Source organism: Lepisma saccharinum, chromosome 7 (genome assembly GCF_977018435.1).
Source record: "Lepisma saccharinum chromosome 7, izLepSacc3.1, whole genome shotgun sequence".
In the NCBI taxonomy this organism is placed as follows: Eukaryota; Metazoa; Arthropoda; class Insecta; order Zygentoma; family Lepismatidae; genus Lepisma; species Lepisma saccharinum.
The window spans coordinates 3,627,570-3,646,149 of NC_139235.1; the positions used below are offsets into that span (position 1 = coordinate 3,627,570).

General features: G+C 36.8%; 1 protein-coding gene across 3 annotated transcripts in view; it reads right to left on the minus strand.

The window, feature by feature from the left end:
- LOC145989684 (uncharacterized) overlaps positions 1–18,580 on the minus strand; it is a 173,595-nt gene that overhangs the window by 143,501 nt on the left and 11,514 nt on the right. For 2 of the 3 annotated variants that reach the window (XR_014441882.1, XM_083124906.1), the window contains exons 4-5: positions 16,421–16,701; positions 8,491–8,669 (exon numbers count right to left, since the gene is read on the minus strand). Coding sequence is in view for 2 of the 3 variants with exons in the window: in XM_083124906.1 (XP_082981032.1) it covers positions 8,491–8,669; positions 16,421–16,701 (460 nt within the window). In the remaining variant the exon portion in view is untranslated. Of the gene's footprint in view, positions 1–2,594; positions 2,701–8,490; positions 8,670–16,420; positions 16,702–18,580 lie in introns of all 3 variants that reach the window. The other variant, XM_083124907.1, reaches the window with a different exon arrangement.

An 18,580-nucleotide genomic window follows, 5' to 3' on the forward strand; every position in this document is an offset into this window, starting at 1 on the left:
AAACCAGGACACACACGCCAGCACCGGCGAACGGGAGAAATTGCAACTAACGCTGTCCGGGAACAAAGAAAGCAGTAACGCGGTACCATCTCCACTCCAGATCCCGTACCCTTAGTGAATGAAGACAGAGGATCTTCGAAATTAATAGGATTTAACTATTAAATTGTGCAACATGGAAATAAGAAATTTCTAAATTTCACGTAAGTAATGGGAACTTTGATGCTCAGAGTCAACCATATAAGGTGCTTGGCCACAAAGCCAGCTATAGATTGTAGAACACACCTTACAATAATCAAAATATCAACCAATTTTAGGGGAAAACTTACCAGTATTTTTTGCCATAGAATTGATCACTGGTGTGGCATTTTTTTAAATGTTAGAAGACATTTAGACATCAAATGGGTATATCCTCCATAAGGATGAAATTCACAAAATATTTTAACTATCACCTCAATGCTAGTTTTACCCACTTTGCTCCTCTTAATGAGTTCCAAAGTATAAATTTAGTGTGTCAAATGTGCCTTCCATTTAGTTGGCATTTTCTGCTAGAACATTAGCATAAGTTACTGAAGACATATGTTCACGTATCACAATCCACACTCAAAATTTATACAATTTAAATACCTTTTGAGAGCTAAAATTTAAAATATTTCTGTTTATGTTACAAGACCACATATTTATAGAGAATATGCAGCAGTTAACAACACCAGGCAACCCATCTTTCTTCATAAGTATCACATGATAGTTACACAAATATTGATGACAATGGGTCGTATTAATAAAGTGAGGAACATCACATCTCAACATTTGAGAGAATTTTTCAATTTTGTAAGAATAAAACAGCTGAGAACATGTATTCACAGGGAGCACCTAGTGCTCTGTGAGTACCGGTTCCAGTGATCTTGTGCTCGCATTTTGGTGTGAATAAAAACATCATATCCTCAGAGACCAAGTACAGTTGGATCCATGAGTATTAAGGTGCAAATTGTCCATCACCATGTTCATGCACTTTATGTGACCCAATAAGAGCTTCAGGAATGAAAAGAAAACTCAAAACAAGCTGTTGACAAGTTCTGCACCAGCATACATAAAAATCCATCACTTAAAAACACACAGGATGTAAGAGAAAAATTCATGAAAATAATCATGGACAATTAGCATGGTAATACTCGTGGATCTCACTGTACATGTCTCTACAAGGTTAAGTTATGGCAACTATTTTTTCATCAAGTATATATGATCGTAAGATAATATGATCATGTGTCCCAGAAAGCATATAATATGTGGACACGTCACTAGATGGGCCTCCCCGATGGCATAGTGGTAATGTTGTCCCCTTGTAATCCAAGGGCTTCAGGTTTGGAATCTGGTGGAGGTACATTGCACAGTTGTTTGGATCCCACTTATACTGCAGGTCCGGGCCCAATCAGCCTCCCCGATGGCACAGTGGTAGCGTCGTCACCTTCAAGGTGTCACAATACCCACACATAGTGGTTTGGATTCCACTATAAACTGTAGGTCCAGTCCCAATTAGCCTTACTGTGTATAAAGTGAACTTAAAACACCAACTCAATCAATCAATCAAAAAACCGAGCCTATACTCGGAACCAAGTGTGTACACTTAAACCCGCATCTCAAACAAACAAATGTCACTAGATGGCAGTGTGCTGAACAGTTATTGCACAGAAAGTGATGGTAATTCAGTCAGGAGTTAATTGTGGTGCAGAATTGGTATGACCCAGCATGAACAGCATTCGTGTATCTAATTAGCTGTTCTCGGGGCAGGGGGGGGTCCAGATAATGCCACAGGGAGCTGGTGGAAGATGTGGGGAATAATGACCTACATACCAACTGTTGCAAGGTGGGCAGCAAAATTTCAGCGAGGAAGCAAAGCAAGCAGCAACAGGGTTGACAAATTTATGTTATTTTAAAAAAAGCTGCTAGCTGCCGTTTCAGTCACCATGGAGACGTGGAACACAACGCACAGTGCTTTCATTGTTGAAATGCCATTTGACGATGTTATTTTCTGCACATTTTTTTTCAATAATAATGACATGCATATGGCTTTACGGATAGCACATGAATAAAGATGAGTTCTATTTATTTATTGTGTTATATCGATTTAAAAATCATGAGGTTTTTATGCCCCACCCAGAAAATTACAAAGTACCAAACATTCTAGCATTTCAAATTTTTGTATCATTCCCACACATGAAGAAAAAATAGTTGCCATGACTTATGCCCCAACCCTCGTATACACACAAGAGTGGCTATAAAAATTCTAACACATCAATGACAGAATGCTAAGTATGAAACTATGGGAAAAGGACTTAATACAAAAATTCAGAGCCCTTGATAATCTGTGCTCGCAAAACTTACTCAATTTTACTAATACGACCCAATACCCAAATATATTGTACCATCATAATACGCTGCAAGAATCTTCACTAATCATCTAAATAAGCTCCCCTATTGGTCTACACCCTAGAAGAAAAATGCAAATATAAAACAATAAAGAACGACACTAATCGATTAAAAAAAAACAAGAAAATAGTACTCATAAAAAGAAAAACCAAGCAATATTGTCAGCTTACAATTTGAGCCCACATATCAAGAGTGCCAGAGCCATCAGGATTAGGTCTAAATCTTGATACTCCCATAAATGGCTGAGAAAAGTTTATAGTAACACTAAATATCTGCCTAAAAAGAGATGTTGGAATGCATTAATGGAACATACTTAACAGAACAAACAAAATAATCAGAACCTGTCAAGCACTATCCTAGTCAAACTTGGTGCCTTGTCTAAGTAAATGCTTTCCGCAAGTTTGACTCGGAGGAAAGCTGTGCCTCAAGAGATGGGGAAAACATACAAGGTTACGTCATTAAATAACAGAATTTTATTCAAATCTTAATTGAGATTTATGCACTAAAGAAATTTGTATTTTAGGTTCCTTAGCAACATGCCATAATGGTGTCGTGACAGTTTGCGTGGCAACTGAGGCAGTGAAAAAGCAGATCGACAGCAAATCCGTTAATTTAGTACACTCTTCCCTGACATTGGAGGCAAATTCTCTTGCATCCTGGTGCTTCTCAGTGCAGTGCCTGCTGCGTCTCCTGAATGGAACCTGTTCGGATGAACACCTCCACTGCTATGATTCGTGTCTCAACCGGCAAATGATCCGTGGTAGACTGATTGCGAGACTTGCATTTGCCTAAGCATGGGAGACTTCTGCACATGCGCACCTGAGTTCCGACAGGGTTGCCAACTGATATTGGTAGATACAATATCTGCCACCTTGTATATACACCCAAATTGATATAAAATTCTGATTTGTTTAGCTTGTTCAACAATGTATGTGGGCATCACACTGCTGTGTTTAGAACAATACATTGCATATTTAGAAATACGTATCCTTTGAAAAGCTGGGTATTAAAAATATATACTTTTTGAAAGTCTTAATAATAGTAACAAAATGACATTCTTTATTAGTCCTGTTGTGCATTAAATTACAGATTATTTACACATATAATGGTTTGGGAAAATTATCGGTACATTACAGATTTATTGGCCCATTTCCCACCCTTCGCCTCATTATTAATATTATTATTGTTGTTATATGCGATCCCATGTCTCATGAGGCACAAAAAGAAAATACAAGTCCATCCTCCACCACATTTACAACGAACTGCACCACAACCAAACACAGTCATATATTGTGTTTATGTTAGAAAAAATAATGTTACTACAAACAACTAAACTAAATTAATGAAAGTGCACATTTACTGCCATGTCAACTAATATGTTATTTACTAAGAATGATAAAATAACTTTGATCAAAAAGAAAACAAAACACTACATATCAATATTAATAACCATACATTTTGCAATGCAAACATTAAAAATAATAATACATCTGTGCACATTTCCAAGCAAGTGTCTTTTTCTAAAATAAGCAAAATTTAAATAACTAGGAATGAAAAGGAATATATTGGGCCTTTCAGTAACATTTTATTAATAACATTAATTTTTACCTACTTGAAAAAATAAGGTACTCTACGTGCTAAGTGACCAGCATGGGTGTCGGCAAAAGGAGGGGGGGGGGGCGAACGGGTCGGTGGACCCCCCTAGAAATTGGCATCGTTCATTTAAAGATACAAGAAAGCCGAAAGCTTGTTACTCTTATTCTTAAGAACAGAAATAAAGTTCATTTAGTTAGTATTCAAACAGAATAATCACAGTAAAAATGCATGGGATCAAGAACATTGAGTGAAAAAATACAGGCACAAGGTTATTTCATCCAAAGAACGAATGGTTTTACTAGGGTGACCAGACGTCCTCTTTTATTCGGACACGTCCTCCTTTTTAGGTGACTGTTCGACGTCTGGGCAGGTTTTTTAAGAATTGGTAAATGTCCTCCATTTTTGGAAAAATGCTTCCACCCATATTGTACATGTAAAGCATATCACTTGAGGCACGATAAGTATTCTAGCAATGCTCATTGATCACATGGGAGCTCAACCACTATCACTTTGTCAAAATGAGCCTTCAACGCGTCCCAGACTGCACACTTCCTTTTCGAGTCTCACGCGACACAGAAACGCGTAATGAGAAATTTGATTATTAAGTAATATTTACATTTATGAAATAAAAAAGTGCCAGCCTCCGTGGTGGAGTGGTTAGCACACAGCGCTACGATGCAAAGGGTTCCTGATTCGAATCCTGGAACTGGAAAACAGTGGCGGATCCAGAAGTTACAGTTGGTAGGGGCGAATTTCCATTTGGATATCTCACCCCACAGAAAATCAATTCAAACCTACAGTTGCACTAGTCTATACAAAGGAGAAGAAGTACTATAAACCGGAACAATATTGTTTTGCAAAAATAGGGATCCAGGGATGGATTAGATTGTTGTTATATGTTGGAAGAAGCACATTTTATATATTTATAAAATTAATGGAAATGGAAAATGTGCTGCAATCTTTTGCGGTCTCCTCTTTTTTATTATTTTCCTGTAGTTTACGGTTATTACAAGCATAAGAAAACAGTTTTTCTTTGTGACGTTTCAGGAGAACACACGCTCCTTTCATCAGACATTTATTTTCATTTTGACTAAAGATACAGTTATAACAATGGTTAACTAATGTAAACTACAGGAAAATAATTCTATAATGCAAGCAATGCGTACATACAAGAAAAACCTCTTTTTTATGTCTGTGTCCTCCTTTTTGAATGTATCTGTCTGGTCAGCCTAGGTTTTAGTTTTCAAAATTCTAATAATTACAGTTGTAGGTTAGAGGTCACACAACACACTTTATATATTAAAAAATCCCCTTAACATTTAAAGCCTTTTCTTGAACGATACATGCAAAGGTTAATATCAGATACTAACTGCAAAAGATACAAAATAAACAATGGAAAATACTTGTGCTGTTTCGTGGAGAGTCTCTCTCCATTTATATAATAGTAATAATAATAATTATTATTATTTTGAATAAAATTTATTTTTGTTAGGCTGTAATACTTATTATTGTATATTAACATTTATAACCGTGGTAATAATACTTATTATTTTTCAACTATTCAACTTTTATCATTTACCCAATCCCCCGCCTGCAAAATTTTCTGGCAACACCCATGGTGACCAGACATGCCACTATGACCAATATAATGGTCCTGTGGCTGGTTGGAAAATCAACAACCTGCCCACAAGTTAGCCAGTTTGTCATTGACCAACTCAACTGATCATCAGAGGAGATTGGGTATTTTTGTATGTTGCTTATTTAATGCTGTACAGGTGATATTCCTTATGTCAAGATATTATTAGAATAATAAAATCAAGACGACTTAGGTGGACAGGCTATTGGCACGAATGAGATAGGAAAGAAGTTTACAGGATTCTTGTTGGGAAACCTGATTGTCTGGTTTGAGTTTGTGTTTTAAGTCCACTTTATGCACAGTAAGGCTAATAGGGACTGGACCTACAGTTTAAAGTGGGATCCGAACCACTATGTTCCTCCACCGGGAATTGAACCTGGGACCCCTTGGTTACAAGGCAACAATGGTACCACTGTGCCATCGGGGAAGCCAGGACTGTAAGAGACCTGTAGGAAGGCCAAGACGAAGATGGATGGATAACGTTGAGATGGACCTGAAGGAAATTGGTAAAGATGGAAAAGATTGGATTGATCTTGCCCAGGATAGGGACAGATGGAAGGCTTGTGTTGCTTCAGCCATAACCTTCAGGTTTATAAAGGCTGGTGAGTAAGTAAGTTAGTTCCATGTTTTCAAACTTAATTGGTTTTCCAACTAATTTTTGCTGCTGTCTTCATTAAGATAGTTACAGTGTCTAGGATGGAGATGGCAGTGCATTTCTGTTCTGTTTGTTCCCATTTCTCGCATCTGGCAATGCTAATTAGTGTCTCTTGGCCTGAGACATCTGCTGTGCACTCTGTAGCAGTTGGGCTCTCTACTGTGTTGTGCTGCTTAGTACAGTGTGGTTGTTTGTAGGTCTTTAGGCAGGTGATAGGGGGTTGTAACGGGGCTGGGCGATGTTTTTTGAAGTACAGGGTACCAGGTCATGCAAGCTTACATATTGTCAGAGTCACCAAGGGTCATCAAGATCAGGTTTCTTACAACGCCACAAACCAATCCATACTTCACCCAGCAGGAATCAATGCTTAAACTCGTACAACAGACAAGCACATCCGACCTGGCAGGCCACACTTAAAAAAATCCTACACACATGCAGATCTGTACAATCTCGTATCTGCTGCCCAAATAACCGCAACGTACACTTCGCCGACCAGTACAAAACAGCTGAGCCAAACTTGCGAATCATCACCCTCCAGCACCACTAGATTACAGAAATCACAACAAATGCCAGCAGACAAGTCAAGAAACAGCCATCAGTGACACCAGATGGGAGAAATTGGAACTACCACCACCTGGGGATAAACAAAGCAGTGACCTTCTCCATCCTAGATACTGTAACCCTTGTTAATAAAGACAGTGGTCCTTCGAAATTAATTAGAAAAAGCAAATTTTCAATGTGGAAGTAAGGAACATCACTTGTACAATACTAAAACTGAGATTAGCTGCCTACCATGATTTATTTAATCTTTTCTACTTCTAGGTAAAATACGGGTGATGAGAGATCGATTAACGTGCTTTATTTTACTTTGCTTATTGTGCCACTTTTGGCTAATTTGCGAAGATGGGTATGAGTGATAATATGATGAAATTGATGAATGGACACTCTGGCGTAGTAGCTAACCACTCTGCCATGGGGGCCAGCAGAGTGATGAGAAAGAGAATACTGCAATGATACAATAATGGGGGAAAAACATGATCATACTCTGCCACTGAGGTCCCCAGCAGAACTGAAAAAGAAGTCCTACATAAAATGAGCCTCACAACATTTTCCTGTAGTTTACAGTGGCTAATTTAAGATTTTACATAGGGGAAAAAATCTTAAGAGATTAAAGTGACAACATTATTACTCATGAAAAATGGAATAAGTGAAATGGAAGAATTCAAATACTCAGGATACACAATTGCTAGCAATTCAAAAGAGGAGCTCTAATGATCGCTAGTCATAAATCATACTGCAAGGCACAGTTTTGATAAACATGTTGTTGCCCTTGGTTACAAGTCAAGTGCAATCTCCTCATGCAACTGTGTACCTGGTACAGTTCTCAGGATATTTCCAACTCTGCAGAAGCGTGGGTACAAATCTTGTGTACCCTAGAAGACACCTGAGACATTTTTGCAACTTTTGGTTAATCGTGTCGATAAAGATGAGTATTTAAAGGATAAATATGATTTGATGTTTGTTTTTTTGGCGAGTGCGATAATATGATGAAATTAATGAGGAACACTCACAAAGAAAACTTGCCCAGGCTGCGATTTGAACCCGGACACCTTTTACATCATAGCATGCTGTGCTAACCACTACACTACAGAGGTCGGCTATTGAGACATCTGCATTTAGGAAATATATCAGCAGGTGATTACATTCAAACCTATATTGATATGAAAGATGTTGATCAATACTGCTAAGTCCTAATTTAATATGAATTTTAAATATCTTTACAGGCGGCACTGCGTTTTAAATACTCTCATGATGTATTTTAATTTCTAATAATACTGATAATTGCTACTGTTATTTAGATTTAGATACTAATAATGGAAACAAAAGTCTGTTAAATTCTAGAATATGCACAGAAAAAGACAACTATGCACATACTACATGTGAAAAGCATGCAAACTGGAAAAATACAACAAACAAACATTACAGAGAATGCAAATAGACTTTTGGGGTCAAAATCTCTAGTTCACAAAAAGAATTGAGAAATTTCACACCTAAAACTAACCGTGCTGAATCATCTTGCTGAACAAACAGAAAAAAAAAATCTACACAATCACACACACGATCGCACACTGGACCTATTCACAAATTAACTGAAACAAAAAATTAAAAGAGAACTCACCCAGCAAAATATTGAACATTTATTACAGGCTGGTGATCTATAATCCTGTCCTTCACATAGCTGCTTGAGATAAATACTGGAGAGGATCTCATTGGTTCGCGGGTGCCTTTCAGGGTCTTAGGTATCACCCTGACTTGATAGCATGCACTATAGATGTAGTTGAAAGTTACATTAGCAGTCTGAAAATAGAAAATAATGCAAATATGTAAAATACAAAACTTTTTCCAATCATTCTGAGATTCAAATGTACAGGGTCATTTAGTTATTATTATTTTCACTATATTTTTGCTTCACAGCCTACATCCCTAGACTATTGTGGAACTATAAGCAATATTCAACATCAAACTGTGTTCATGCAATTTCACAGCAAACTTCATGAAGAGCCTTTAAAAACATGATTCACCATATCCACTTGTGTGAATATCAAAATGGCGACCACTTTCAGAACTTATTGTACTGTACAAAATTGTCTCCCCATCAGTTTGAGTCTCTTTTCAATCACCCTGTATGTTGCAAAATTGATACATAAGAGCAGGTACATATTTTATATTTGTGAGCTACATTTTTAACCTAAATTGAAACAGCTTATTGCCAAGATAACTAAACGTGATAATTATTTAAAACTTATTATTGAATAACACTACATGCACCTTGTAAAAATTTCCAGTATAACAATGTTTCCATTAGCATACTAACACACTTCAGTGCTTTCCTGCACATTAATTTTTGCTAAATTATATCAAACCTCATACGTTTTAATGTGAAAATATAGAAGGAAAACAATTCAAGCCCTTATACTTGAAGAAATATAGGAAGGAAATTTCACAAGAAAAATAGGTACTGGTGACCGGCTGTACACTTGCAAGAAAGTGAACAATTTTGCATTTCTCATAAAGATTGTGTTTAATACAAACGTTTTCTTCCGTTTTCTAGCTCATAGAGACGTGTTTAACAAAATAATGCATGATTTCATGTACAACTATTTACCACATTATGTTGTGGTGTCCATAAAACAATACTTTGTTTAAAAAGCTTTGAAAGTACTCTGGGATATGATTGTTCAGCGAACAATGTATATTTCATGTTGGTTTTTTTTTGTGCATATATTTTGTGTAAAGTGATATTATAATTTGTGAGTGTATGTGAGGAAAGTTGGGGTTAGAAACCTGGGGAACCTCTGGTAGACTTTATGAACGGGAACTGTTACACCAACATATGGTGTTCAGGAACCTCTCAAAAGCTGATCTCGCATAAACATTGGTGAGTGGATGTCGTAAGAAAGTTTTAGCAGGAGGAACTGTGATACTCGCACTCTAATTTATCTCCCAGTCGTAATGCCCAGTACATCATGTATATGTGTATGGTGTTATTAACTCTGTATATGTAGTCTTTACGCATCTGTTCTAGTCCTTGCAGTATACAAGAACCCAACGAAATTTGGATTATTGGAACAGGGTGAACTGCAGCCAGGCAGCTGCAGTTGCAACAGTTTCAGGTTACCAACACCCAATAATGATTAACCTTTTGATTACCAAGCCCATTTTGCCAATTAGGCCCCCTGGGACGAGGCCAATTTTTAGTAAAATGCAGTGTTTCACTTAGATGACTGTAGATCGGAGGCTAATTGCCCTAGATAGATGAATGATATATCGTTATACGCGGAATGAACCATAGATTCGGACTCCTTCCATGACGTGCCTCACTAATCGCAACAACTTCAAAGACAAACTAAAAACTCTATGGTTAAATGAACAATACCTGTGTTCCGGCACTCACGAATAATAGCTCGCATTTCTGAACCAACTTTCTAATTACAAGTATTTTCATCTTTATTTTGCTTGTTTACTTTTCCCCTTACATGTTGCCAACCCTTAACAATATTTTGTCCTTTCTCGCATATTAAGAACATTTATATGTTTTTTACACATAACATTAATATTAATTTGTATTATTCTTAACCATATCACACCAAGCACAATTGTCATTAATTTGTGTATCCTTGTGTGTTTGTTTTCTATCTTTTATTATTATTATTATTTTTAGTGTGTAGATGAGCCTTTGTTCTCAATTTTGTATTTGTTCTTTTTGTGTCTTCTTTGTTTCTCTCTTTCTTCTTTGTTTGTTATTGTACAAACATTTAGTAGGTAGAATGTAGGGGAGACCGGGGTAATTAGAACATGGGGTTATTGGAACATGTTAATGTAGAATAATTTAAAACGAAAAGACTGGTGTAACAACATTTCATACCTATGTACCTACACTAAACCTACATGCAGAAAATTTGTTATTGGAATAACTACACAAAAGTAAGTTTTATTTGACTTTTATTATACACCTGCAAAAAATGATGTGACGCATGCTTGGTGTTTCTCTGCTTCTGCATATACTGGATGTGAATGAAAGAACCCTTGCAAAATTTTCTTCACCCCTATAATAAAACATAAGGGCACACATCTTTTCATGTGAGTTTGGTTGTCTATGGGCAATTTGCCTGGTTTTTATAAGCAAAGTTCTTATTACCCCAAAAATTTCTGCAAATGGGTTATTAGAACATTGCGTAATTTGCTTGATTTCGCTTGGGTATACTAGATTGTACATGTAACTATTAGAAGTTTTTTCTTTACTACATTGTAGAATGGCCTGTAACCTTTCAAATAAATCATAGAACACTGATTTTCATTCACGCATGTTTGCTTCACAGCTGGGAAATTGAACTTTATGAAAAAAGACGTTAACTTGGGATTTTATTTAAACAAGCATTGATAACTCCAGAAGAAGTAGAGCTATTGTGTTCAAATTTGCAGGGTAAATGGGACATTTATATATGATGTTCTTATTACTCCAACAGCAATCTAAAGCTATTCAGTTGAAATTTCTAACTTATGTTCCATTAACCCAAAATGGGGTAATTGGAACAATTTTATGGTGTCATGACAATTTTTTTTTTTTGGACGAGTATTTGCAATGCAGGTATGGTCATTATTTTTTTCAAAAATATACAAAAGATGTCCTTTTAAATCGTAGAAATTTTTAAATAATCCATCAGTAACTTTCTGAGTAATTTACAGTGGAACTTCTACAGGCTGTTTCCTGTTCTAATTACCCTGGTCTCCCCTATTTAGTATGTATATGTATCCATCGGGGTTAGGTGGTAGAACAGCCGCAGGCTGACCCTCGCCCTTTAATAAAGGAAAATTGAATTGAATTTATGCACATTGAGTATATATATATGGAGGGGGAGAGGGGAGGAACTCGAAAATTCCAATAATTATGAAGAAAAATGCCCCTCCCCCCCTTCAAAAACAAAGTACAGGACATTGTCAAAATACACATGGAAATTATCGCAGGCATGTTTGGAACAAGAAAATAATTACACTATTATCATATGAGCAATAGAACATGACTTGTATTCCCCCCCCCCCCCAAAACGACATGTCTGTGCGCCACTGACTCAAGCCTCAGATTGCAAAGTTACCTCGAAACGACTGTATATTGGAGGCTAATTGCATTACACGGATGAATTGAGTACCGTTATACGTGGAATGAACCATAGATTTGGACTACACACAATTTATGCACATTGAGTGTATATATGGATGAGGGGAGGAACCGGAAAATTCAAATATTTATGAAGAAAAATTGGTTTCCCCTTCTCCCTGGACAACAAAGAACTTCTTAGAAGTGTATTATCAGTCTATTTTTGGATGTTGCTGGTCACACATTGCAGTCACGTGACGAACACCTGTACTCGAGCATAAGAATTTCTCTTTCCGCCTGAGCTTTGATCCTTTCCTTTGTTACACCCCCTCCTTCCTCCACCCCTTACTTCCCCCTTTTTTCTTACCGAAACTGAAAGTAGTTGGCAACCTCCTGCTACCGACCAGCAAACTATTCCCAAATCGAGGTTGAACTACATTATTGTAGTGGAACAAAAATTCCGGCCTTTGAGGGGCACAATGCTTTTTCCTTCAGAACAAGCCGACAAAAGAAGCTGCCATTCTTTTGGAACACCAAGACATGCAAGAGTACTTACCCATTATGCACGCAATGAACTAGATAACACAGGACAAGTCGATGCAATATACACTGATTTTACTAAAGCATTTGACAAAATTGACCATGATATATTACTACAGAAAATGGCTTCATTCAATATTTCACTTAATACTTTAAATTTCTTTGCTTCATATTTAGCCGATCGAACACAAACTGTAATATACAGGAAAATCAAAAGTTGCCCCTTCACACCATATTCTTGGACCGCTTTTGTTTTTATTACTTATCAAAGACTTACCCAATTGCATACAAAATTCTCAAAAATTGTGTTTCGCCGACGATCTTAAGCTTTTCCATGAAATAACTATCAATGAAGACTGTTTGAAACTACAGGAAGATGTAGACAGAGTGATCTCTTGGTGTAAAAGTAACAAGTTGGTTCTTAACCCAAAAAAATGCAGCGTAGTCACTTACACAAAATGCAAAGCACCTTGCGAGTTTCCATACCATATTAAAAATGTACAAATCACGCGCAAAAATGAAATTAAAGACCTCGGAGTGACCTTCAACACCAAGCTCAAATTCAATAAGCATATTGAAACTGTTACGAACAACGTTTTCATAAACTTAGGTTATATAATCAGGTCAAGCCATGACTTCACGGAAATTGAACCAGTGAAAATACTTTACTATTTCCTAGTACGGTCAAAACTAGAATATGCGTCAGTAACCTGGAATCCCACTCAAATAATCTTAATTCATAGACTAGAACGTATTCAGTCCAAGTTTCTTAGATATCGCAAATTCAAAGCCTGTGGAGAATATCCAACATTCGATTCATACGATAATCTAGTCTCGGGGACCAACTTCAGGAAACTAGCACTTCGACGACAAGTAAATAACCTGCTCTTTCTGTATAAAGTAATTAACAGTATAATAGACGATTCCATCTTATTATCAGCCGTATCATTTAATGTTCCCATTTTCAAAACATGTCCCAAGCACAAAATCTTTCATTGCGAGAGAGCGAAAACACCAATTCTCTCTGCCTCTCCGGTGTGGAGAGCGTGCAACTCTTTCAACACAATTTCATGTGTAAATAACACAATTGATATTTTTGCAATGAGTTTATACAATTTTAAAAATGCTATTACTGGAACACTGAATCTATTGTAGTAATATTATGTAATTAGAGCACTATAATTGGGCTCGGCCTGTTGAGCTCTATCAATAAATAAATATGTGTGTTAACAACAATATAAAAGAAGAAAATCGCAATTCCAGTGAAAAGAGCGACATTATGACATAAAAACTACGAACATGTCAAAGTATCTTGATTGAGATACCTGGTTCCTGAGGGTTTACCGTTAAGTATCACGATCGAGATACCTGGTAAACAAGAGGTTAACTGTATGAAACTCACATGAATAATGATGCAATCATGAATATCATTTCTATCCCTCCAAACATGTAGCAGAAAATGAACATATTTCAAAGGCATGTATGTATATTTCTTGATGATGCTTTTCTTTCAGATATTTTGGTAGGAACATTCGATGTAATGGCATTACTATTTTACGTTGTTAGGTTTAAAATGTTGGGCCTAATACTGTTAGTGTTTTTTATTATAATTTATGTGTATATACATTCAACATTATTTTGTTTAAATGCAACTGCCCCAGCATACAACTGGACGAATGCTGGTTACACTTCGGGGTCAAATATCTCAGTTATCTCATCTTGAAATAAATTGGATATGTCAACTATTGAATCTGTCGATTACATCAGGGATTCACAACCTTCTTGGGCCCTCTAGGCGTAATGAATTATTGATGTACAAAAATTCTACTGTGCTGTTAGGGTTAATAAATTTAACTCAAAGAATATTTTATAATGCTTCTATTATTACAGATATTAAAAAATACTAATACTGGTTTTGTTGATAGAACATTTTCATTAATTAAAAAAAAGTGCTTCATAGGCCTACATTACAAAGCATTCTGCCCTCACTGCAGTTAAAATTTCAAGCTATATCATTACACAATTAATGAGTGACAGAGAGAACTAGTTGCAGAAGTTTTATTTCTGAGACCTAACAATGGGTTTGTGTTTGTCACAACTCTTTTGGGGGGTAATTCATGTATATATTTTTCATTGCTCACCATGCCTCCCCTGAAATTCTCCAATGCCTCCCCAGGGTGGGCACGCTCCCCAGGTTGACAACCCCTGGATTACATAATAAAGGTGAAATTTTTGAGGGTGTAAAGCTAGTCACCAGCTCCAAAATAAATAAATAAATGTACGTGTGTATATAGGTGTGTGTGTATGTGTAGTAAACCATAGTTTTCCTCATTACTGTTGAAACATACAGAACTGTTAATTCTGTTACTCATTACCTCATTTAACCTTTTGGAGCCAAGGCCATTTTCACATGTAACTCCCTTGATTTTTGTCATATGACCAATATTACGCGAGTTGTACCCCTGAAACAAAAGGCTTGTATGCCACTGTCTCAAGCTTCGGACTTGAGCAAACTGCAGAGTTACATTGAAATGACTATAGCTCAGAAACTAAATGCCCTAGAAATATACCGTTGTACGCAAAATGATTCACAGATTCAGACGATATATAATTTATGCACATTCAGCGTGTATATGGAGGGGGAAAGGGGGGAAATCCCCTCAAAAATACTTTTCTTAAAAAAAATGGTGTTTCCCCCGCCCATCCGAAAAAAAATGTCAAAATGCACAAAATGCAAAATTTATGCAAATCTGGCGTATATATGGAGGGGGAAGGGAGAAAACCCCCAAAAATTATTTTAAAAAATTGTCACCACCCAAAAAATTTCCTCGTACTTGGGCACAAAACGACACCTACGCACAACATTCATGGACGAAAAGCTAGAACGCAGTCAAAAATGAGGGCCGATTCTTACAGCTGCTTGAAATTCTATTTTTAGACAATGCAGGGTAACCCCTGTTGCAACTTGTGGACACTTGTGCTAAAAAAAAAAGGTTTCCTTCAGCACGCTTCGAAATTCCATTCTCACAACGCAGATTCAACAACCAGTCTTCCCCCTCCCCCACCCCCTGCTTGCACCATCACGGAAAAGTTTCATTTTGACATCGGATACTGATAAACAAGTTTCCTTCGAATGCAGTTAACAGGTGGGAGTGAAAAGCATTGCTTTAGAACAACAAAGCCCGTCTTCCTTTGTCGGCAAAAATTTTCCCTTGAAAAGATACGCAAAAGAGAAGTCCCTTTTCCCACCTTTTCACCTCCATTTTCATGAAGAAAAAAAGAAAGAAACAGTTCTGTTAAATACATGTGTTAGGAACAATATAAAAAAATAAAATCGAAATTCTAGCCAAAAATAGAAAAGTTATAATGTAAAAACTGAGACCTTGACACAGCATCTCGATCGAGATGCTTGGGACAGTGAGGGTTACATTTGGGTATCTCGATCGAGATGCTTGGGCAACTAAAGATTAAAAAAGTAACTAGTAACAGTTATTATTGGTATGGTAAAGGCAAAGTTCCCCATGCAAATAGCATCACGCCATGAAGGCACACTTAAGAGATGTAAGGGTATAAATTCTCGATCTCAGCAATTTTTTAAGGTGATGCAATCAGCACCATGCTCCAGCTGCCTTTACCCCCAGGTACCCATTGATTTGAGGCTGGGTGTGCACCAGAGCCACTTCATGCAGGGACAAGGCCAGGAAAGTTCTGATCTAAATCACCCACCACAGGAATTGAACCCAGGTCTTCCACATGGCAGTTAGATGTCCTACAGACTAGACAACTGCTACTCAAAAATATTAATAGTAAAAATAATAACTATAGCACCTTCCAGACACTGTTAAGCAGAATATATTCAGAGTTGAAATGAGTAAGAATAACAACAGAATTATATTGAGAAACAAAAACCCACCTTTTTGTATCCTGAATCTAAAATCTTCTCCGTACATGGTTTTGTCTCAAATATCTTCGTTGAATGAACTTCACGCAGATTGTCCATTCTGGGACATTCGTCCTTCGAGACATTTTCAGCAACATGGAGTTGCACCTTGTACTCCTTGTGACAACATGCAGTGTAATTGGCCAATTGAAAGCTGACCTCTAGCATGCTACTACTGTCAGGTTTGTACAAGCTGATGGAGTTTTTGGTTTCATTGTAATCCTTGTTGCATGTATCCCAATCTTCACTGCAATCTGAAATAAAAATAGAGATGGCAATAAGAGGAATTAGACAACAAATGCATTCTGGTAAAACAGGGCCAGTGTCACACAGCTGTAAATGGTGACATGCATCTTTTACGCAAGACAGCTGGTTGCCACGATACATTTTTCTTATTCCTATGACTAGGGCTTGGAAGTTGATGACCTAAAAAATTTCAAAAAACGACCTGTAGAATTATCTTAAAATTATTAATAATTCAACCTAAAAATAATTTTCGCTCAAAAAATGAAAGCTTGATTTTTCATAAATTACAACAGAGAAGTTGAATAAAATTGTTTGGTGTTTTATACTACTGAAGCAAAGGGGAAAAAAGCAATTAAGTGCTAATGTGGTTTCATTTATTTTTGATTGATTGATTTGCTTTATTTTACTTCGCTTCTTGTGCCACTTTTGGCTAATATGAGAAGATGGGTATGAGTGATGATGTGATGAATGGACACTCACAGGCCGGGATACGAACCCGGGCCACAGGAGCCAGCTTATTTATTTTACCTTCAAGGTTTTTCTGTGTAAGTAATTTACCTCCTTTCAGAGCGGAACTTGCTCGATACAGTAATTGGTCAGCATCGGAAAATACAGTTGCGTTTCGCGTCCATCAGATTAAAATAGATGTCCCACTCGAAAATAGCTCTGCAAAAAAATCACGAAGTATGAAGTAATGACAATGTATCGCTATTCTGTTAAAGAGTGCGTGTTCCTTGTGAAACACTATTGGATTAGTGGATTCATTAAGACATGTCAGCGAATGTTTCTGGAACAGTTTGGTGGTCGATACCTGCCATCTAAACGATCCATACAAATGATAGTGAAGAAGCTGGAAACCAGTGGAACAGTGTTGGATCAGCACGGTGGGAGCTGCCCAAAACTGTCGGAAGAAACAGTGGCTGACGTAAAAAATGGCTTCTTAGTCTCTCCCACAAAATCTCTTCCGACATTTATCGCAAGAAAGTGGACTATCCCGAAACACGTGTCAAAGAGCTGCGAAGAAGGCCGGCCTGTATGCCTAGTATGTACAGTTGTTCATGAACTTAAGGAGACTTACTAAGATAAAGGTATGACATTTTGCCGTTGGTTTCAGCAATTTATTGTAGTGAAATCCAGGCAGTGACACCTGACATTTTGGCAGACACATTCACAAACTTGGAATGTCATGTTCAAAAGTGTTTAGATGCTGGAGGAGGACATTTCCAGCACCTCATGTGATTTCACTTCATTTCTCACATATACAGTTATATCTGGTACGAATTTTGTTGCATTTCCTCTTCACCTACGCTTTTTAGACAACAATTTCTGGGGCTACCTCCGAGTGAGACTCCCAGTATATAAAACCCAAGATTAAAGCAATTATAGTGGCCAGCACAGGAACCTTAAAGGCTTCACCAAAGTATTTAAGTGATGTAGTAAATTAAAAATGTACCTCAAATAATTATTTAATCCAGTGCCAAACTTTCAGTTAAAAATAATATTGTGCATTTCCATTGACCATATTTTCGATTAATGACAAACACACTAAAAAAAAACATGTCAGGAAATTTAAGTACATAAATTATGTTAGCAAATGCATTTAAAATTCAAGAAACAACAAGGAAGAAGAAAACAAAACCTCAAAAATGAAGAAAAATGCAATAAAGATGTTCAAAAATAATGAAAAATGATCTACAAGTCAAAAAATGCAAAATAAAAATGATTGTTTTCTGGTTCTAACTGAAGGGAAATGGACTGATATCAGGTTTAGCATTATTCTAAAGGTTCAGAAAAAAAGATTATTCTTCATCAACTTCTGAGGTTTACCTATGACCTTTTAATGACTACTATTGAGAGGTGGCAGGCCACTGTTTTGATTTTCAACTG